This window comes from Oxyura jamaicensis, chromosome Z (assembly GCF_011077185.1).
Source record: "Oxyura jamaicensis isolate SHBP4307 breed ruddy duck chromosome Z, BPBGC_Ojam_1.0, whole genome shotgun sequence".
Classification (NCBI taxonomy): domain Eukaryota; kingdom Metazoa; phylum Chordata; class Aves; order Anseriformes; family Anatidae; genus Oxyura; species Oxyura jamaicensis.
Genome location: NC_048926.1, coordinates 62,558,444 through 62,582,071, shown reverse-complemented (window position 1 = coordinate 62,582,071; position 23,628 = coordinate 62,558,444). Strand labels below are relative to the sequence as shown.

At 39.3% G+C, this 23,628-nt stretch overlaps 1 protein-coding gene across 1 annotated transcript; it reads right to left on the bottom strand.

The window, feature by feature from the left end:
- Positions 1 to 5,590: 5,590 nt before the first annotated feature.
- On the bottom strand, positions 5,591 to 21,971 carry ALDH7A1 (aldehyde dehydrogenase 7 family member A1). Its single transcript, XM_035310161.1, has 18 exons — positions 21,769 to 21,971; positions 21,601 to 21,654; positions 20,717 to 20,782; positions 18,998 to 19,078; positions 16,663 to 16,786; positions 15,923 to 16,055; positions 15,313 to 15,357; positions 14,201 to 14,278; positions 13,478 to 13,575; positions 12,456 to 12,497; positions 10,926 to 11,020; positions 10,018 to 10,102; positions 9,594 to 9,700; positions 8,743 to 8,859; positions 8,198 to 8,295; positions 7,960 to 8,033; positions 6,935 to 7,010; positions 5,591 to 6,104 (listed from the first exon to the last, which is right to left on the bottom strand). The coding sequence occupies exons 1-18, from the start codon at positions 21,937 to 21,939 to the stop codon at positions 6,050 to 6,052; spliced, it is 1,599 nt and encodes a 532-aa protein (XP_035166052.1). The 5' UTR covers positions 21,940 to 21,971; the 3' UTR covers positions 5,591 to 6,049.
- Positions 21,972 to 23,628: the final 1,657 nt, after the last annotated feature.

The following is a 23,628-nucleotide window of genomic DNA, read 5'->3' as shown; positions in this document are numbered from 1 at the left end:
ACAAATGCATTACAATTAAAACAAAAACAAACAAACAAAAAAACAGTATTTCATCTGTGGTATATACACACCTAAGTGTCATTTGTAAACAGGTTCCTTGAATTAGTGTGGACAAAATACAGCTCAGAGAAGAGAATGTGCTAATGTGCTTTACTTCCTAAGACTGCTCAAATGCAGCCACCACCCTGGTCTGAGTGGTTTATATCATTGTAGCCCACTGTAAATCATGAGTGAATGAGTGAGTAATCTCTTAAAACCCACATAAGGCAAGAGACCATAACCACTCAGGAATACTTTGGGCATTAAATGAAAGCCTTAGAAGTAAAATAACTTGCATTTATTCTCTGTTATTGCAATTACTACCAAATTACTACCACTTTTCCAGACTTAATACAGTAAAAGGATGTGTCTTCCTCTAAAGTTCAGAAATCCAGCTTGCATTGTCTTTTCCCTTGAACCCAACTTTGAAATCAGGTTGCAGGAAAACGGAGCCATAATGCCAAAGGAACATACTGAGTAAAGTGTGTATTAAACAATTTGTAGTTCTGCACCAATGAGTACCTGGTTGAAATAGAATTTCTTTATCATCTGGATTTTGGAGTTAATGTTTTATATAAGAATTGCATTAACCAGCTGAGGTTTTTGCAGAATAAAGTGGGTTTAATTACCAGAAAAGAAGTAACGTTCCCAGCTGTGCTGGAATATAAGAGGCATTCAGAAGAACAGGCTGGTGTTTTACACATCTGCCTAATGAATGGAAAGACTGTTCTGCGGTGACCTCAGGCACGAGAGGGAGAACTGAAAAGCAAACGCCCTCGGCTGCACACCAGCAGGCTTTAGCCAGGCCAACAGCGACACCGAGAGGAACAGGACGCTCAAAAAATGCTCCACGATGCCTTACCGGGCAAAGTCCCTGCTCTGCAATACAAAAGCGTGTCCCTGTTATCTGGCAGGAAGCAACAAGCCACATGAGATATCGATGCTGATAATTTTAGCAGAAGGAAAAGAGACTGCAAACAAGTCTAACACTTAACTGCAGGCAACCCTGTTCAAAATGCAAAGTTAGACTTAATGATCCACACTGTAAAAAACACTTCATTGGCAACAGAAGTTTGCAAACAAACCAGTGCAATTAATCCAGTGGTTTACAAACACCGGGTGTATAGCATATGACTGCACGTTTTGCTCATCCAGGGATATATATTTCATAACACTGAAATAATGCATTGCAGAAGTCCCTTCCACACCATTTTTTTAATCAAGAATGTTATTCTATATGATTAAGTACTGTATACAAGTCTTAAAATAGTGTCCTCTTCCACAAAGAGAAATAAGAATATAAACATGTGCAATATGTGCCCATCACATTGGTGCAGATAACATATTCATAAGACAACCCAGGCAAAAAGCTCTCCTGTAATTTACACATTTTTACATAGCTCCTGGTAAGATTAATGCAGAGATTTGAATGGATTAGTAACAGGGTAGCTGTTTGAGAACTGCCCCTGTAATGTGTACTATCTCATACAATGACATCACGCATCCACAAGTTAAGAGTTTTGGTAGCCACACAGCTTTGAACACATCCAGTAACAACACACAGACTTGAATGATGAAAGAGAACACCCTCCTCAGTACAGCCTCCTTTCCTTGTATTTGAGGTCTCACCAGTACCACATACAAGGGGACAGTCATCTGCTGGCCACACTATTTCTGATCAGGCCAGGTTGCCCTTGGCCTTCTTGGCCTCCTGGGCTTACTGTTCAGCCAGCTGTCAACCAGCACCCCCAGGTCCTTTTCTGCTGGGCAGCTTTCCAGCTACTCTTCCCCAAGCCTACACCACTGCATGGGGTTGTTATGACCAAGGTCCAGGACCTGGCACTTACTCTTGGTTTTAAAAAGAATGACTAATAGACATATCATTGGTAGACCTGAGGCCATGGTGATTGTCATCAATGCTGCAGCTTCAGTGAGAAGCAGGCTTGCAACAAATAATCTTCTCTTGCCCATATCTCTCCTCCAAGATGAGGAACCCTAAGGGATCTCCCTTCCTAGGCTAAGCATCCTCCTAGGAAAGAAGGGAATCTTTTGGTCTCTAGTGCCTTTGGTGCTGTTCCTGTGTACCTCAGAAGAGCCTGGATCCATCCTTTCTGTTCCCCCACCCCAAGGGAGCTGAGGACATCCACAAGAGCTCTCCTTTCCCTTCTAGTCTCCAGGGTGAAAAAAGGCTTCATCTCATCTTCATTTCAGATGTGCTGTATTAGAGCAGATGGTTCATCTCTGTTGCATCCTGTCCCACGGAGCCAATGGCTGTCCTGATCTGGGGAGACCAAACGGGACACAGAACCCCAGATGCAACTGGGCTCGGTGGTGCTAATGCAAGAGGAAAGATCCCTAGCACAGAGAAGAGGTGGCATAGAAACCAGTTTAGGCAACTGAGGCTATTAGGGCTATCCAAAACAGCGGCCTTGGTTCTTCCCTGGATTTAGCAGGGGAATTCATGGGTCAGAAGTTTGGTGCACATGATACGGATGTTGCCATAAAGAGACAGCAAAGTGTGAGTTACATGGAATAAGGCTTGGAGAACAGTTCTGCAACACTGCACTAGCCCTGCGGGGGAAGTCAGTTTATAACCATCCTCAAGGGATGCTGGAATAATGTGTTTCTTTCTACTGCCTCATACCTAAAGTTCAGTTTGATTTTCCTTGGCTCTGCAAGAGGAATAAAAGTGACCATTAAGAATATGAGTAATGCAATTCTGTTGTTAGGGTTTCTGCAGGTTTAAGCTTGTGTCATCCGTTTTGTGCCAAGAAACGCTTGAAATAATTGCACTAATTCATTTTGTTTTTCATTACTAGCAGATGTTGCTGAGTGAAATAAGGATCCAGAGTCCTGCATAATAAAACAAATGCTGCTCCACTGCCTGTCAGCCCTGGACGGAAGATTTCCTTGTCTAGCAGAAAACTGAGAATACTGAAAGACAACAATGAACACTTTCCCATTTGTTTTAAATATAGCACTGCAGGGCTGTTATTTGAAAAAATCCAAGCTGAATCCTACTATTGACAAGTAGTATTACCTGGCTCCTGAAAACAGCTCCAGTACCAATAGCCTGCTATTTTCTGTGCTATTAGAAACTGTGATAGGATGGAGTAAAATGGAAGAGTAGCAGCAGTTCACAGCCTGCAGTTTTGATTTTTCACTATTCATTAAAAAATTAACTGCTGTGTTTGTTTATAAGTAAAAATGAAAATAGCAGGATTAGTATTTTTCTTTGGTTAAAATTAACATGGCCAAAAGAAAGTAAGTCACTTGCAAGACTGTTCCCGTCAAGGTCATTTCACAGTAAGCAATACTGTGCTAATAAATGAATTATTGATCATGTGTCATTTAACACTTGTTATTCACTGGTGTTACACAGTCAGGGGTAATTACGTTTATGCAACAGTGGAAGCTGCTGATGGAATTTGTATTGTAACTGCAAGTTCCATTATGCTGCATATACCAGAAGTTCCAAGATCTATTTATGAACACTCAAAATGTTTTTCTTCAATGAGATCCGCCAATGACAACTAATGCAGCTTACAGTCTCCTGAATGGACTTCCCTAACTAAAGCAAAAATTCAGAAACGGGGTGTTTACATTATCTGTAAGCTTACTTGACTTTATTACTTCATCATAATCATGACTGTTCATAAGCATCTAAATGCCTTCCCAAACCTATTACTCTCTGCAACTGGAGCCTGTCTCTAAGGCAGTCTCCCCAGACCTCCTTCACTGGAAGAGAGCTAGTCAATTCAGGTAACATTCTTCAAGAACAGCTGACTAGAAAAAGTGGTGCAAAGAAGCAAGATTGGACATACCATTTAAGGAATCCAGAATTGTCTGGAAAACAGATGAAATGTGATGATTATCAGTTGCAATGTCATACTAGAAGTCCAATGACAATGCAGATAACATTGTCTGTGCAATAGTATTTTACACACTCAGCAGAAGTCAGGATCAAATTGTAATCAAAGTGCATCTGATGTGCTTATTCACAGAGGTAGTCACAAAAGTACTTGAAGCTGAGACTCCTCTGCAAGACTACTCAAAAGTTTGTGAAGAAGGGATTGTTATATAATCAAAATTTCAAAATAAACTTCAAAATTACTTAGCAGATTTGCTGTAAAGCTCAGTCACCCTCATAATAACATTCCTGTATTTTTTTCCATTCATACTTGTCACCATCCATTTTTGCTCTATTCTACCATGGCCTGAGTTAATGTATCTAAAGCCAGGTTGCAGAGCTAACTTTATTCCTGTACACAGAAACCACTGAATTTGTGAAATTGTTTTACCCAAAAAAGTAAAGAGGTCTTTTATGTTGCAGGAAAACAGATGTGACATAACGAGGTTACCCAAGAACTGTTAATAAGCAGTAAGGATGGGTAAAATAAAAGTTTTGCTTATGTTTCACTGTTAAGACAGTTTCATGAAGACACTCCATGACACTGAATGGTGTTAAAGAACAGAACTTCTATAACCGGTGCTATTTTCAGGAAAAAATAAAAAAATAAAAAAATAAAAGAAATTAGATTGTTTCTTTGGTTTCTATCTGCTAATGATTTACTTGTCTGCTTCAGGAATTTCAGTTCTTCCTATGTGCAAATATCCTTCTATGTGCAAATTTCTTTCAAGAAATCTGTTTCCTAATTAAATGACCAAGCACAAAGAACTTCAGAAGTGTTCACCTGAATATAATACTCGTGATCTCCAGTACAAAAAACATTTAACTGCCTACTGTTTGCTCTTTAGGAAGTGCCACTCAAAACACTTTCTATAATACAGATGCACATTTAAAACAATGTTTTAAAACTAGAATTTATGATGAAAGACCAGCTAGTGTTGGCAGTACGCTTGACCTCTAACACAGTTTGGACAACATTGCTATATGTCAAATCTTACCAAGATAAAGCTAGATCTGAGTCCTATAATGTGAACTCAAAATGAATGGTTCTGCCATGTTCAGAGATTGTGGAAACATGGTACGTATGTAAGACCTAGTAGAAAATAAACTTTTATCAAAAGTAATGCATAAAATAATCTCTGAAGTTACTCAGTGGAAAGAATCAGCATAGGAGCACTGTGCCTTTTCTTGTCTTGCATTCTGAGCAAGACTCCCAGATGACCTCCCAGTGTCTGTAGTCTTCAGTTTCCATGAGAAAATGCCACCTAATTTGAAATTGCACATAAACAACTTGCCTTTCCACACCAAATCTCTGCTAGAAAAGTATTCCCTCCTGGCTGTGCATCTGGTTCTTCAGCTCATTTGGTTGAAGGATGTCAAAAAGGCCATGGCAACCTCAATCAGCTCTTGATCTTTCTAGCCTAAGAGATGGTTACGCAAGCTTGCAACAGCCCTTGATCTTTCCCATTATCTCCCAACACATGGAACAAAAGTTTCCTTTCCAAAGAAGATGCAGAAAACTAAAGTGGTTCATTTAGCTGAATGACATTCCTCCCAGCTGTCAGCTCAGCGAGAGGAAACGGATGGACTGCTCAATATTCCTGCTCCAAAACAATGAGGAAAAAAACCTAGAAGCCCAAGGAATTTCACAAAATGTACATTTATTTATGCATTGAAAAATAGCCCTGCACTGCCCACCCCCCATAGCACCACATAACCGTAGGAAACTCAACATGTAGTTTGAAGCATAGACCCACTAGATGGAAATATTTAGCAAATCGTAAAGAGGCAAGAGATACAGACAGTGATGATATTGAAGTACAGTGATAAGGCAACAGAAGACTATCCAGGCCACCTCAATCCAAGTTTGTTAATTTCGGTCACTTTCCCTTCTTCCCAGACCACGTATTTCTCATTTGAAGACAGAAGTAGTAATTTTCATACATTAAAAGTTAAGCAATTTTAGAGTATCTGATTTCTGACAGAATTATCATTGATGCAGCCAAGTTTCAGGCAATTAATTTTCTTCACCATGGGGCTTAGAAGGTGCATGGTTCTGAAATGTTAGGAGAGTTCATGGCATGACCATTCATAACGTTGTTACTGAAACTTGATTCCTTGGGCCAAAGGTAAATCCTTGCTGTAGTTGATTGTACTGGAAGAGAAACAAGTATTTAGAGACCAGGCTCGATCACTGAGACATATTATGCAGCCCACTTCCCAAGCACATGACTTCTGACCGTTGTTACATGGACACAAAAAACTTCTGGGAGTGGTTTGTCTGTTCAAAGCCATGAGCTGTCTTTAGTTCAGTTTTCAGAACAGTATCCATGTACAAGGAAAGACCACATTCCCTGTGCTCTCTTCCTTAGTAGATCAAAGTATAAACCCTTACTTCATCTCTTAAGAACAGAATGTCCATATAGGAAAATCAAGGTGTGATTTCTCACTTTCGTATGTCTTCGCATGGTAACACAAAGGAAAATGCCGGGAGGGAATGGGAAAGATAACTGCTAGGGCTAACCGTCATCAGACTCATGGAAAGATAACCAACACTTCAATAAATTACCCTCCCACTGGCAATAATGGCCCCCTCTCCGTGGGTGCCACTTCCCATATTTCACGAAAATTTTCAGTAATTTAATTTTTAGCTTGGTTTAAAATCAGGCAAGAGGGGAAACAAATAATAAATAAGTTATGAAACAAATGAACCGCCTTTAAAAGCAGAAACTCTTTTTCCAGCTCTTACAAATTGTCCTGTTCCTTTTGAGGAACAGTGAGTATAGACAGGTCTTTAAAGAAATCATCCTCTATTAGAAACATAGATGTAAATTCTTACATGTTGAAAAAGCAAAACTACACTTTTACATGTTTATCTCACATTTAGTGTAGATAACCTCCTGTAGTCACAGACTTATGTGTTTTAGACTTCAGCAATTCTATCTGTAATTTACATTTATATGGAATTAAAAATGTCTGTCTTACCAAGTTGACCGTCTCATATAAAGTTTCCATGAATCACTTCCAGATTCTCTTCCCCCACCAGTGTGCTTTTCACCACCTGTAGGAGAAAGGTTATAAATGAAAATGTGAAAAGTTTCTGGAGCATGGAAATCTGGACTAACTCCAGGAGGTGAGACATTTGTAAAAATTCATGGGGTAAACTATTCCCTTTCCCTTGTTCTAAACCTGAAATAAATTACCAGAACACCACTACGTACAGCTCACACAGCTAGCTCTCTCTCTGTTCTCAGTCCAAAAGCCATCTGTCCAAAGTTGAAAGTCTCACCATGCTGGCACCAGAGAATGCTGTTTTAAACATTTTTTAATGTGAGACAACTGTACAAGAATGTGCTGGTTCTTATACTGTTTAAATGAGAGATGAATATTTATTCTCTCCTATCCCATTTTCTTTTGTATATAGAAAAGAAAGGCAAAAATCTTGTGAGACTCTCGCAGAAGTACTCTGCTGTACTTTTTGTCAACACATGCAAACATATACAACAAACATGTTCAAGATTGTTTTAATTAAAACCATTAAAACAGTTTTCCACTCAGACATATCTCGAAACAATTTCAGAACATAATTCTGAGTTACATTACCTTGATGGAGGAACCAAAATGATACCAGTCTTTGATTTTTAAGTATTCCATATATTTTTAAAAGATGAAACCCAACTACCTCTAGTCATTTTTCTGTTTTCTGCTACAGCAGTGTCATTCAAAATTAACTTCATTCATTTCTTCAGATTTAGTTATTTAAAAGGACTGATTAAAGTCTTGAAAAATAAAATGAGATCTAAGCTACACTAACTTTACAGTAATTGTGCTTTATTTTGACTTCCACCTGGAGATTTTCTTTGCATAAAAAGCCAATACAGTCATTAGTTAAAAAATCCATTCAGCATTAAAAAAAAAGAAACCTTAAGAATAATACTAACTCTGCAGAAATGGTACCTGAGAATTTCATTGTTTAAAGGAAAAAAAAGCATATAGTGCAAGTAACATACCAAAAGCACCACCAATCTCTGCCCCACTGGTTGGGATATTGACATTCACAATGCCACAGTCAGATCCCTTTGGCCTATGAAAAGAGATAGGACACAATTACTGCTCAGGATCAAGAAAGGCTCCCTCCCTAAAATGAGGGCTGTAAAGTGTTCAACTAGCAGTATGTACAGATACAAAAGGACACAAAATACAACAATCTTATATTTTAAGAATGTAGAAAAATAATTTTAATTATACCCAAGCCATCGGAAAATCCTTCCCAAATCCTTGGTAAAGATGCTGCTGGAAAGACCTTGTTTTACTTCATTATTCCAGGCAAAAACCTCTTCTTCCTCCTGGAAAGAAGCATGTCAATAGCTAAACCACACCTTTTCAAAGCAAAGCAGTTAAAAAGAAGTTCTGTCAGGAACACTCCAATATGTTACAACCAGAATGCAAATACACTAAGTACCACTTGGCAAATACCCATGCAGCAAGTCAGAGATAGAATATTCCCCCTGACTGCAGAGAAAAATATAACCTACTCTAGAGCAGGCAGACATGAGAAACAAAGATCTACTCCTGTACAGACTCTCATCTTAACAGCAGTGTTCTTCACAGAAAATATATAAATGTAGCTACACAGTGAAGTAAGCTATTACAGTGCATGTCCCACAGTACACAACTACAGCTAGTGCTTCTTGAATTGTCAGGACAATTGCATGAACATGACACACATCAGAAATTGCTCTTCTGAAATCCCTGATCCCTGACACCAGACTATTTCCACATTGCTGTTTTACCTTAAATTTCAGCACATACAGTATGGGAGCAAATGTCTCAGTGTGCACAATGGGTGCATTATGTGGAAGGCCAGTCACAATGGTTGGTTCAACGTAGTTTCCAGGGCGATTTATAACCTTCAAAATACATAAAAGAAGAAACAACTGACTAACTTCAGCCAAAACAGTATCCTGCTTAGTACCATTGCAGGAAGGGAATCATTCATGGTTTGGTTACTACAGCTGTACCTATCAATCAGAAATCGAAGGTCAGATCACCTGAGCAGGTAACTTGAATTTTACTCTTGTTTACATGTTTAATATATACAGGTATTACTTAGTCTACTAAACAGGTAAGCAAATCTCAAAAGCTGACAAAAAAAGAGTTCCTTTCTCCTACTTATAAGCTGATTAGAATTTTAAAAGCACTAGAAATAAAGATGCCTGTAAAAAGAAGAATTCTCAGATTGTTATGTCCAGGATAATTAAACATCACATATGATGAAGATGAGCAAGTGACTTTTTGAATCTCCAACATTTCTTGAAGTTTGATATTGTGAATCCAGGCACAGAACAGTAAATTTTCTTTATTATGTGTTTGTTAGGCACTACTTACATTGCTGTTTGTATTTTCACCATGTGACTGAAGAGTAGTGCAAGGAATGGACAAAGGCTCATTGCCATTCCTTGGAGAAGTTCTAAGTAGAGCTATCTTTACCCTAAGCACAGGATTGCAATTCTGACATTCTTTGACTAACATAACATCCTTTAATGGATGACATAACAAACTGAAATGCAATCTTGGCCTAAGCTACCATGTTACTGTATTTCTTTCCTAGAAAACTAACTGTAGCAGGGAGAATAAAAGTCACCTTTCCACCACAGACCACAGAGCCACCTTGTTGTTTTGCTTGTTCTACTGCATCAAGAAACATTTTCACTGCTTCTTTGGTATGAAGAGGCCCATACAAAGTGTCAGCTAAAAAAACAAACAAACAAAAAACAAAACACACACACACACAAAAAAAAAAATCTTTCAGGACAACTTTTTATAACATTCTTTATCACAACGGTTTGAGAACAACTATTTAACCTGTCCAAGATGAACAGTAACAATAGTAGCTGGATTCTCCATCTGCCTTTCAGGGTTCATATTCTGAATAAAACTAGCTAAAACCATTCCCTGGTAACCTACTAAAATTAGGTATCTTTTATCTATAAACACCTTGGAATTTAAACAAAAAGATGCATCAGAAACGTGCCTCCTAAAGCCGTGAGTTGGAAACAGCTACTTACAATCCCATGGATCACCAATGCGGACCTGGGCATAGGCCTTCGCAAGCTTTTCCACGACCACATCATGGATGCTTTCATGGAGGAACTAAAAACATGGAAAGGGGGCTGTAAGACAATGAAGCCTCTGCCACTAAGCCTCATGTACTGATGAAGGAAGCGACAAACTTGCCTGAGAACAGCAGCACCACCATGAAAGCAAATCAAAGATTTAAAAGAATCAAGGAAAAAAAAAAAAAAAACATTTTAATTTAACCTCATTACAGATCAATGACAACCACATATTTTGTAAACTCTTCAGCTAAGCATTTTAGTACAAAGTGATTTTTATTGCTGTAATTTGAGGAATCACAACCCCTTCTTTATGCACAAATTTAAACCACATCTTTCTTTACAAAAATTTACCCAATCAACCCAATTCTAGAAAAAACTACACAAACACATGTAATACATTTTTTTACCAATCACTTTGAGCAAATTTAAAAAAAAAAAAACAAAGAAAGAAAAAACACGCAAACAACACATGCATCCTAGCACTGCTGAAATTTAAACTCCAAAAACCGTAATTTGAAGCAGGCAAGCAGGCACACACAAATGAATTCTTGCAATGCAACAAAAGAGAAATATGGGAGTTATGATGAGTTTTATTTTTCAAAGTTTTAGGAACATGTGAGAAACAAATGCAAAAAAACTCTCTGGAACTAGAATTATAGTGACAAACTGTAACTCATCTGCCAGAGAAACTACCATCATATTTTCCTATCATACTGATTTTAGTCAGATTAAAAATGTCTGACAAATGTTGTTTGTTGTTCTCCACAATATTAGTAATTGACAGGCATTTTCCGAACAAAGTTGGAATTAATTTTAAAGTCAGAGCTACCCAAACAAGTTCATACACTGTTACTTACCAGTCTTCTGGCAGTTGTGCACCTCTGACCCGCTGTTCCCACAGCAGCAAACAGAGCAGATGGGATGACTAGGTTCAGATCTGCATCTTCAAACACTTAAAAGTCAAACATCGCTATGTTACTTAAATAAACAGACAAGACACAAACTGGTGTTTATGTGCTAAGAGTTCTCTAAACTTACAAAACAAAAAACACTAAACAGAATATAATAAACTCTGATAGGCTGTTCAAGAAGCATTAGGAATAGCAGCACTAGCATAGTACAATTAAGATACACAGAAGCACCTCAAAACTCCCATTGTATCTGGAATTAGACACATGCAACTGGACATAAACATAGCTTTGAACCTAAGAATTTGAACTAAAGAGCCTATCACAATAAAGTTTGCAAAGAAATTCAGCTTCATTTTAATCCAAAAAATTACAAACAATTGCTTGCCACTTCTTCACCTTCCCTCCATGAGAAGTCTAGTTGCATAAAGAAACAATGGTAAAGGATATCTTGATAGCATGAAAAAAAAAAAAAAAAAAGTAGCTGAAAGGCACAGGTACACAGTATTGTAAAATACAAATAAGCTGAACAAATTTATGTGGCTAGAACACATGCGAATGTTATATCAAAACCTGTATGTATAAGCCTCAGAAGAACCCAAAACATCATTTAGCTTAACCAGTCCCATAGAATTCTCTAAGTGTCCAAAACTATTACTAAATCTGGAACAAAGTCCAAACAAGCAACTTCCATGGAATCATTCAAAGTCAACTTCAGAAAAAGCAAGACTTTTATATGAAGAGGGAAACATTTCTGTGACTACAAAGCAAGTTTATGCTACTCTGTGCCAAACAGCACAGGCAAGAAAAAATAAAAGACACGGATTATACCGGACTTTCAAAACTGCTTAATATTCTAGATAGACAACATTTGTTCAATTCACAGCAAAGGTGAAAAGGAAGGCTGTAACACAGTCTTCTTAGAATAGCAGCTTAGGTATTTCATTTATTTTCTTTCTGTCCTATTGCTCAGTGTTATAGAACTTATATCATGTTTATTTGGGAATCAGAACATGCCCTAAACTACATAAACCTGTAAACTACATAAACCTGTAAAACAGGCTATTGACATGAATACCTACATGCTTTACTTTCAAATAAAATACTATCTTAGGTGTCATATATATGTCTACATATATATGTAGATGTACTTATATTCTAAAATGCTAAAAATGTCATGTTCAGAGTAGATCCAAATTTCATTAGCAGCATTGTCCACATCCCATTACTGATGCCTACTGCTTTGCCTGTTCCATTCTTCAATTCAGAAGTAGTAACATGAGTTCGAATTCTCATTTTTATCCTAAAGCACTACCCCTCAACAACACTGAAGACAGAAAGAAAAAAAAAAGAGAACAATGCAAACACATTCCACTAAGGACTTTTTAAACCCCCCACTGTAAAAAAAAATATTATGAACATTTATATACTAACTCTCAAATAACATCTATGGACCTAAATTTCAACATTGCATATTACCGATAATGGCATTGTTTCCTCCCAGTTCCAGAAGACTTCGGCCTAATAAAAACACACAAAAATTACATCAATTGCACGTGTATATTGCACATTTCAGCAAAATCATCTCTAATTAAAGCTAGGTTTCATTACATGTATTTTTCTGGATAGAGAGTGTAGTCAACTAATTACACGAATTAAAGTAGAAAATTACACTGAATACTACATCTATCACATAATGGGAAGAACAGCTAGAGAAGAACAGCTGGAGAACAGCTAGAGCAGAATTTATTTATTTATTTATTTTAAATTGATGAAAATAGCACTGAAAAATAAAAGAAGAAAACAAAACAAAATGCAGGATTAAAAAGTATGAGGTAGATGAAGAAGAGGAGGAGCTACTATTCAGACTAAAGTGTATAAATTAAAAAAAAATAACACTTAAGCAGGCTTGTGTATTTCTCTGGCAACTGTTTTATCTCAAATCTGAGGGAAAGAATCACAATCTACTTCTGGGCGAACCTTTGCAACGTGTTCTGATGTTTTGACACTAACAAACTTCAAACATGCAAAACAAGAAGTCCTGTTCACAATGCTTTCTAACTAAAAAGTTAGAATCCAGCAGCTGTGCATGGACTCACAGCTATGCATCTTTGAATATCTGAAACAAATATGGTACCTCAAAGGTCTTATCTTTTCTCCCATAGTTATAAGGAGTAGAAGGCAAAGGGGTATTCTTCTATTAATAGAATTGCCAGAAGACATAGGCCCCGGCTGTTCATTTGTAAATCTCCATACAATACAGTCATAGAAACCTCCAAATTAACTGCAGAACCACAGATTTGTGGACATCATGGGGAAAAAAAATCTTGAATTGTGACTGAACTAAATGAAAAATGCAGTAACTAATTCTGAGCTATTTCCATCAAGCTGAAAAAAGATAAAGGAGGTAAGTGAAATAAGTTGTAATTTTAAAATCCTACGGGGCTACTCTACCTTTCACAACCATGGCAACAAAAGAAGAAAAGACCCCTAACACTCACCAAACCTCTCCTGGACCATAAGCGCTACTTGTTTGCCCACTTTTGTGCTGCCAGTGAAGGACAACAGGTCCATTCTCTCATCTCTTGCCATTGCTGTCCTGCAGAACAGGACATACATTTATTAGAAGAGCAAACAGCTGGAAAAGATGCTCACACCTTTCATGTACACCAAACATAACTAAGTGACTGAGCAGACATCAGGAAAGCTTCTCACTCAGAAAAGAGGAACAACTGTTTCCCTCCTCTATTTCATGCCACACTGTAAGTTCATCGCCTGTATTAACTTTGCAATTCAGTCCAAGCTACACAGTGAGATCAGTTCCCATTGTTGAGTTAACTAACAAGATAAGCACACACCTATGATTTTTAATGGTTACCATATATTTTGTTTTCACTTCTTCTCCTGAAACTCTCAAGTATGTATTTGTATTAGGAATTTCCACATTGTAATAATCACATGGAAGATTTTGATTCATTTTGCATTTATATGCAAGTGCACAGTCCTACGTGAGCTTGGCATATGGGGAACTATTCTCCTCTACAAGTGGTCTGAAAGGCTAATGGGCTATAAAGTGAAAAAAGTATATGACTAGTGGAATTTTATGTTGTACTTGCCTGTATAGGCAACACCTGGAGATCGGATTAATTTTAAAACCAGGAATCCCTCCAATAATATTCTTTGTCCTCTATCCGTATTCACAAAACACAAGAAATGTTACCTACCCAATGTCTGCTCCACCACAGACCAGAGAACAGATTGCTCCAGGTATTTTGTTATCCTCCAAGACTTTGGCAATTATCCTAGAATCAAAGATGCAAAAATTTCAGAGATTTCTGACAGGTACATATAAAAGGCAATGAGCCATTAAAACTATCTGACCATGGACATGAAGAAGAATCAGATTAGAAAAAAAAGTATTGCAGTTAATAAGTTTGTAAAAAGCACGCACACTTCTCCATTCAAGGCCCTTGGTGTTATAATCACGGCTCAGCCAGTAGTAAGACTCAAAATTATATCCCATATGTATCCACACAACTGGCACAGAGAAACATTAGATCAGTGCATAAAAACTCTGGCCATATGTAGTTTTTCACCATTAGGAAGAGACATTTATATAACTTCAGGAGGTTACTTAAAATACTTACAGGTAGCTCGCAGCCATGTTTTGAGGCCCATTTTAAAGCTACAAGACATTCTAGTTAGTTATTTTAAAGGAGACTGTTGATATTTAGAATATAAAAATAAATCTTATTTGTAGGTTGCAATAGGTAAGTATTTAAAATGCTAATACGGTAAAACAAAGTAGCAATAAACCTAGAGTAAGTACCACTACAATATTATGCTTCAGAGTTCTCCTTATCAGGAATGAGTTTTGAACCCTGGAAAGGTATGTTGTGATGTTAATAGTTTTGGATAATAAGGACTGTGTAAACACATCTTCAGGAGATAAGTCTTCACAGCCAGACAAAGAATTTGCCAAAAACAAACAAAATAGTGCTGATGTGGGGCTGAGACTCCCAAATTCACTTACCCATAATCACACACTCATGTTTCAGAGTAGTCTGAAACATGAGTGTGTGATTATGGGTAAGTGAATTTCACAAGCAATTCATCTTTTACAGGGAAGCAAGCCACTGAGCTTCCTTTTTCAGCTGAAGCACAGAACTGGTCCCAGGAAAAGACTGGCAATGGTACAGGTAACATGCTATATATACTCTATACTGTTGCATTTTATGTAACAAGGGGAAGGCATTTCTCACCACAGAGCATGGTATCAGGCAAAAAAACAAGTTATTTAAAAAGTTAGACAGAATGCAAAGAAACCAGAACTCACTTTGTAACAGCAACACTAATGAGGGATGTTGTAGGAGCACCTTTCCTAAAAGGGGATAAAAATAATAATTTAAATATGCAATTTCATGGTATATCAAATAGAGCAAACTTAGGCTGGTTATCAGATATATGTTAAGACAGTTAATGTGTTTCTGTCCACAGCTGAGCATTCAGACCTTCTGCTGAGCTCAGTGTCAACAAGAGCTAGGCCAGATATTAGAGTGAAGCAGTTAAATGGAAGTGAAGCTGGAGTGGAGAGAGAAAGTAAAGTCACTTATTTACATTCTTAATTTGAGCTGTCAATTCTAAAAATATATTTTTGTTAGTATCAGTGTTGCAAGACCTAAATAAACCTTGTTTCTTCACTAACTTGCCATCTGGCTGAGCCCTGTGCAGGTCTGGATCTCAACACTTCGTAAAGAATGTACCAAGGTTATCACTGAACAATTTTTTTTTCACTACAAGTGAACCTTAAAAATAAAAATAAATTAAGCCTACATAAATAGAATCAAATACACAGATACAAGTGACATTTGATAACAATTACATGCATGAGATAATAGCTCTGCAGTTTTAAAATACTTTTAGCACAAGTGAGAGCTGTATCTTACCAGAGGCAAGCATTTCCACAGATCATTGCAATTGCACTGTTCCACCCATAAACTGCAACGGGGAAGTTGAAGGCCGTGATGATTCCCACTAAGCCAACAGGATTCCACTGCTCTATAAGCGCATGACCAGGTCCTAAAGGCAAAGACATAACGTATCGCAATTTGCAACCCCTGAATTATTTTCAAAAAGGAAATCACAAAGCCCTGTGAACAAGGGACTTTGCAGCACTCCTCTGTTCATCAGAGCATTAGCTTGTGGAGAGCTGTATTACAAGCTGCATTGTTCAGCTTACTGGAACAAGATTAACTACCATGAAAAAAAAACTAGTAATATGGCAGCATGAACTTTTGCTGTTTTAACTCTTCAGTTAACAAAATGCTGGTTGCTATCAATCAATAACCAACAAAAGGCCTCACAGGTCTAAGTACACTGACAAACTTTTTCCATACCTTCCTTTAGCCCCTTCACTACGGAGATGGCAAAGAGAATCTAATGCTTCACAGAGCAGAGGAAAAATCTCTTGCCTCACTTGATACAAGCCATAGGACAGATACTTCTGGCAGTGGTGTTACTGCCTAACCGCACATCTGTTCCTAGACAACATGCTCCATAAATAACTCACAGCACAGAGATTTTGTTGAGATATGTCACTATATATATAAGATATTACAACCCCATCCCGTCAGTAATTAAAAAAAAAAAAAAAAAAAAAAAAAAAGAAAATTCCAAACACACTTACTTTCTGAAGGCAAAATAGGTCCACCAATCATTCGGGACAAACCAACGGCATAATCACAGACATCAACATACTCCTGCACTTCCCCAACACCCTCAACATAAATCTTTCCCATTTCCAAGGAGACCTGAAAACATTAAGACAATTTTTTTAAAATTCATATTTGCTTCCAATACTTTTTGTCTCCTACTATTATCATGTTTATCTGTACCCCAAGTAAGATTCAATGCAGAGTTTTTCACTAGAAGAGATTCACTTATTACTAAGATATTCACAGCTTAACGAAAAAACACAACAGACAACCAGATTAAGAGTCACATTCCCAAACAATAGGAGGAAATTAATAGAGGAGATTAATCAGCAGAGGAATTTTATATATTTAAAGAAGCATCCAACAGCGATGAGATTCATAGCTTTGGATCAAATAACATGTTTATCAGGTCATTTGCATACATTTTGGATCAGGTGTGAAATAAATCGGAAAGCAGGGATTTCTCTGCTCCAGCAAAAGACAATAGTCATTCAGATTTTTTCTTAAGAAAATTGCTCATTCTATAACATCTCAAAGTGAGTATGAGAGATCCAATTTTCAAACATTGCTGAAAACAACTGCTCATTTTTAGTCTTATACTGATCCAGGTGAGGTGTTTAGTATCAAGGATTTTTTTTCCTTTTCTTCAGAAGTCAGTCCTAAGCTATAGCCTTCTATTCTGTTCAAAGCATGTATGCATACACAGCAGACATATTGTTTGCCAATGAGAGTAAGTTATTTGAAGATATTTTCCTCCGTAAGCAAGGAAATTCACTGACCTAGGAACTAGAAAGTTACCCATTTACTCCCACTTAACTTCACAGTGATGCTATGATATCTACAGGTAACTTTATGCAAGTATCACCTACCACTTTAGGCTGGGGATTGTACTTTTAAAAAGCTGTTAAGTGAGGAGTCAGGTTCAATGACTGCCGCAAGATTTTATCCCCCATGCAAAGATTAAAATAAAGCTGACTAAATACATTTCTAGGTATTGCTATGATGCCTATGGTTCCAAAGCCTTGCAAGGCTACTCTGCTAACAAGAAAACTGCACATCTGATTTCTGCTTCATCCTAAAGAAAGGGGAGACATTTGAGAAGGGAGAGACCAGAATGTAAAGATTTTATATAACACATTATTTGTGTTACAAATCATTTAGAATCTGAGCACCATACTTAGCAAACAGGATGCCTGGCCACCTCAAGGCAGAAGGAAAAACCCCTGTAGGCAGCTATCGAAAAGCACCCGATGTATTTACTAAAGAACAAATCGGTGAGCCTGTGAAAGTATTAGAAATACATCTGAACAATTGGCAAGGACATTCTGAGGCTAGGCTGGAAAGCTTCAATTGAATATGTAAAGGTGAGTTGCCATACTGCTCCCTTTTACCTATGGCAGTTTCATAATCTACAGCCAAGAAAAGTCTGAATACCTGGACACCTACCACACAGCTTTCACCCTGAGCTTCAGCCCCTAATGAGCTGAACAGGCTCATTATCTGTTTGGGAAAACTATAAACATATAAGGTTTCTCTGAGGAACATACAAACTGCTGTCTGTCCACACCCTGGGAAGCTATAATGTTTTTGAATACATATGTGTATCTATACCACAGAAACCATCACAGGGAGCCAGCATCTAGGGAACTAGTAGAGCAAAGTTTTGTAGGTTAACAGTATGGGCTTGACTACATGTGGAGTTATTCAAGGATAGCAGTTTCTGAATAGTAGCACATACTGGCAAGCCTTGTAAAAGGAAAGTGGCAAGCTCCCCACTTCTCCCCTTTTCTTTCCTAGCAACTAGTGAGTGTTTTAAAGGAATGGTCCTTCAACCTTTACATCCTACGCAGCACTGCAAGAAGATCTCATTAAGACCATCTCACCTTCTGAAGCCTTATACCTCCACATGTCAATTCTCAAAACCCTGCAGAACACCAGAAAAGGGCTCAAGGTTAAAAGCTCTGTGTTAGAGAAAGATCTTTTCAGGATATCTTAAGTATACGACGGTGCTCTATCTGGCAGAGAAGTGGGAAAACAGCATGGCAGCAGCTGTAACTCTCTTCCTAGCCAGTGTACAGGCTCAGAACAAATTACACTTCTTTCCCCCACCATTTTCAGAGTAGGATGTCAGAATGCAATAATGCTTTTTTTTTTTAATCTAAAGTTCTTTATGCAAGTTAACAGAACCAGCAGCACTTTAACGGCTATTAAGGTTAGTATTGCAGAGTAGTACATTAAGACAAGAGCAAAACAGTTTTGACCTTGTTTTTCCCCTCCAAAGTCAAGCTTTTTCTTAAAACACCTTACCAAGCTTCCCAGAACTTTGATTTTTTGTCTCAGGGCATCACCAATCTGTCGTACTATTTCTCCACGCTTAGGTGCGGGGATCTAGTCAAAACAAAAGAAAACATAAGAATGCATTTGAGATTGAACATCTGTGACTTCTGCTGCATATATTATGCTCATTTGCTACCCCTGTAGCAAGAGATCACTCGTTGCTGTAATTCTTTTTCCTCTTCTCATAATTATGCATTTTTTATCTGCTTTACAATAAACTCCTACCTTGCAGAGACTAATAACACTGCACACATTTATGCCTGTTCAAAACTTCGATTCCAATGAATACTGACAGAAGAATGCAGATTTCTAGTTCTTAGTTCTAATTATTGTGTTCAGCTACACCGCTCACAAGGCCCTAAAAGAATCAGCTGGACCTCAAGAAACAAGCATTTTTAAAAGTATTCTTAAAGGTTTCTCTGAGCTTCTGCAGTGTACTTAATACATTTTCAAACTCTTTTCAATTTAACAATTGCTATTGACACTTATTTTGTTAGCAGATGCAGAGACAGTCAGAAGCCTCAATCTCAGAAAAATTGAACCCACATACCAAATATTAATACATTTTTTGATGTGGTACCAGTATGTTAAGTAAGAATCAATGGCTAGGATCAAAAATAAGCCATTTTCATAAAACATATACAACATTTACAGGATTAAAAATTGCTAAAGAGCAGGTAGCTCAAAAGAGAGGTGAGGAATGCATAAATGATGCAAACATGCCTTCACAGTCAAAATCTTTTGGATGAGCTCATTAAAACCAACAAAATGCACAAACTAAAAACCTTTGAGGTGAGATTTTAAAGCATTAGACCTGTTGATTCTTTTTTGTGTTAGACTGCTTTCAGATTATCTACAAAGACATTATGAGCTGGCATCCACTCACTAACATATTCACAAACTGTAACAAAAGAACATGTTTTAATATATGCCGAGAAAGCTGCTGCATTTGCCCTAAACTTTGTTCTCTTCATATCAGCCAGCCTACTTTGCTGGATCAAGTACAGAATGCCTGATACCTTACAAAATTCAGTTGTATCAAAGAAATGCCAGGTATCTGTAAAAGCAAGCCTTGTATGGCCAACAAGAGAGTAGATGATGCCTGGAAATAGCTTGTACAGGGACACTGAGAACTACAACTTCCTAAGGAGAAATAGCTTAACTGTTGTCTGATACAGCAAAATAATACTAAACCTTTGAAATAACATAGCTCTTTTGTGAAATATCAAGATTCGACTGGTGGTCAAAAAAGTACAGTCAAAACTATCAGACTTCCTTACCCCTTGAAAGCAAGATTATCACCAGGAGTTAGACATCCAAATATTCTGCAAAACTTTCGCAGGAGAAAGCATGCTGCAACATGAAGTTAAATATGCCTGGAGTGATAACGTGCTTGCTTACAAGGTTTCTGAACTTCAGCAGAACTGCTGGCAATGGCTTACAGGCACAAACCTGCGTAAAGGTGCCAGGTTTTTCAGAACAAACATTTTGAAAAGTCAACGTCCTCATCTTTGTACCTTAATGTAATGAATGCAAGTTGTCTGGCTTTGTTTCTTGGTCCTCATTACAAATTTTTGCTTCATGAACATGTTTTTACACCTCCAACCAACAGGGCAACTGAATGGCCTTTAAATGCCAGAGATACACTACAAAATATAAACACTATAAAAGATAACTCTGTTAACTTACATCAGCCCAGACTTTCCATGCCTCTTTAGCCTTCTTTACTGTTTCTTCATAGTCCTCCAAACTAGCCTACATGATGAATCACGTCAGAGAAAAAGTTAGTGATACATCCCCTCCCCCTCCCCCAAAATGCACAGAAAAGCTTGAGCATCCAACTCAAGCACTGGATATTTCTAGTGGATAATGCTGCACTAAAAAACACCACTTTCTCAGGAAATTTATATCTTGTCACAGTTTGATTCCCAGATGACACACTGAGTTGCTTCAAGTTACCGTCGAAGAAAAGCACATATATAAAAATATGTGCTGCCTAACAAAAAATCTTAAGCAGAAACTTTCTTTCAGATGGCAAAGTACGCTCAATAAAGAGTGGTTATAATGGAGGCATTCATGATACGCTCACATACCTTATTTTATCTTAGATACTACTCCTACGAAAGATACTAATTGAAGACCATGGGGACTGCCCTACTCTTCCAGCCTCCTATGTGGAAGAGTTGGTTAGCACCACCGTACTACTCTCACACCAAACTTTTTCACAAGTTTACCATGCAAATGCCATACTGCTCCTTCACACCTCCTGTCCTCCATCCCCCAGCCTAGGACTACACCTCTCCCGGCCACACCGCTCCACTGGGCGGATGCAACCCACCCCCATCCTGCAACTCCCCTCCAAGGCACATGGAAGCCGGGGGGAGCCCCCTCTCCTCCCAGCAGCGAGGCCAGCACAAAAAGGCCAGCAGCTGGGCAGAGCAAGGGGCCGGTTCCTAGCGGGCAGGCAGCCTGGGGACGAGCCCCCCAGCCCACGCCGCCCTTCCTCGCGCACCAGACCGCGGCCCCGGGGAGGTTTGCGAGCCCGCAGCCGGCGAGGAGCGGGGCAGGCCTACCTGTCTGACGCTGGCGATGGGCTCGTTGTTGGCGGGGCAGAAGGTCGTCACCACCTAGAGCGGAGCGCAGGACGGGCGGTCACCAGCACGGCCGCGGGCACGGCACCGCCGCCTCCCCCATTCTCCCCCCTCCACGCCCGCTCCCCCCGGCCCCGAGCGCCGCCGCACCTGCCCGCTGCCTCCCCAGCGCCCGTTGTAGACGCCCGGGTTCTCCTCCTGCAGGCCCAGCTCCCGCAGCCAGGCGTACCGCGGCTGGCTCACTAGCAGGGTTGACATGGCGGCCGCCGCTCGCAGGGGGAGCAGCGGCAGGGAGGCGGCAGCGTGGCGCAGGCCGAGCATCGCCGCCGCTATGGGGCCCCGGCCCGCCCCGCCTCCGGGCCGCCCCCACGGCTGCCAACGACGATTGGCGGGGAGCGGCGGCGCCCCCCGGCCTGCCCACGGCCCGCCACGGCCTGCACGGGGGCGCGGAGCGACCCTCCCGGCCTGGGGGTGCCTCCTCACAGTTCCACGGTGTTTGATTCCGAACTACAGTGTGACAGTTTGACTTCCAAACCACGTATTTTTCATTACTGTCAGTTGCAATAACTAATAAATAGCTCTTTTCTCAAAGTTTGTTCAAGCACTTTTTTTTTTTTTTTTCTCAAATGGAACGCGTATTTGGATGATGCAAACAAATCATTACTATAAAGTAGTCTGGCACAGTTCAAAATATGTACATGCTGTTATCTTCACTGTATACAAGATCAAATTTTCACTCAGAAACTGGATTTGGATACTATAAAACTTGTAGCAATCAGTCAGTAGTCCGTTCACCCCTGAAGGGGATATGTAAAGAATCCTGAACAAAGCAGCTTGAAAGGAGATCGGTATATCTGAAAGATAAAACTCTTCTCCAGTAGGAGGATGAAGTCTTACATCTGTCCAGCGAAGGAGCACAGCCAAGAGAACAGCAGTGCCTGCTCTCTTCCGCTGCTTTGACATCCTGCTTTTAAAAACTTGACCTCAGGGAACTACCCTACAGATGGTACAGTAGATCAGTCCCCACAGCTGTTTGTTCATTGTCTTGCCTGCAGAGCCTGTTGAGAGGCTCTGGCTGGAGCTGCAACAACACCATCCACTCTTTTCACATGGCCCATACCTGACCTGGAGTGAGTTTGTTTTGATCTAGTGACCCGGAGGTGTAAAGCATCCTTTGAGCTGTTCTGTCTCCTGATGGCTGTTAGTCATAAAGCAAACCTTCCTCTCAAAAGGTTAATTTAGTATAGATCACCAACAGAACAGAAGCCCTCAGCTATATGTTTGAAGTTGGCAAGAAGCCTCATGGAAACTACAAACCCTAGTTACACTACTGAAACTTCCTAGAGATGACCCTCATAAAGTCTGGCTTTGATGCCTCCCAAAGACACAACAATAAAGAGACTGGAGAAAGAGACTAGCATAAGGACACAAACTTTCTTTTAGTATTAAATAACAACATTGTAAACAGATCGCCTCAAGACAGTCTGGGTCCTGAAGGCAGTAATAGGCCTTGATAACCAGCATCATCCGAGGCCTCCAGCCCTCGTTACCACACGCAGACCATGGGAGCAGGCACCTATTTGAGCTCAACCTTTGGTATCTTCTTCTCTGAGCTATACTGGAGGAGTCCTGGTCCTACCATGGATTTAATGAGATAGACTGAGCTGGAGACCGCTGACCTCAGCCTATCATTGTGGGTCTGACTGTCAACTGCAAGCTTGGTCCTGAACAGCAGGCTGGCTTGACCTCAGACCTGCGTTGCACCTGCAATATGGTCTTCACCATGACTTTGGGTGGTAAGTCCCAGTCCAGCTGGCTGCACTGTTGCCTCTGGCTCTCTGCCCACAAGGGAGCCATGGGCCCTTGCTGAGTGAGGACTGGTTTTGTACTAAGGCCTTTGAGAGGTGGAAATTTCTAATGCATTTTGTAATCTTGTGCAGACTTTCACCTTTTTTTGGCATATCAGGTGCTTGAAGGCGTATTTCAAAATATGCTAGCTGCAAGATGTCT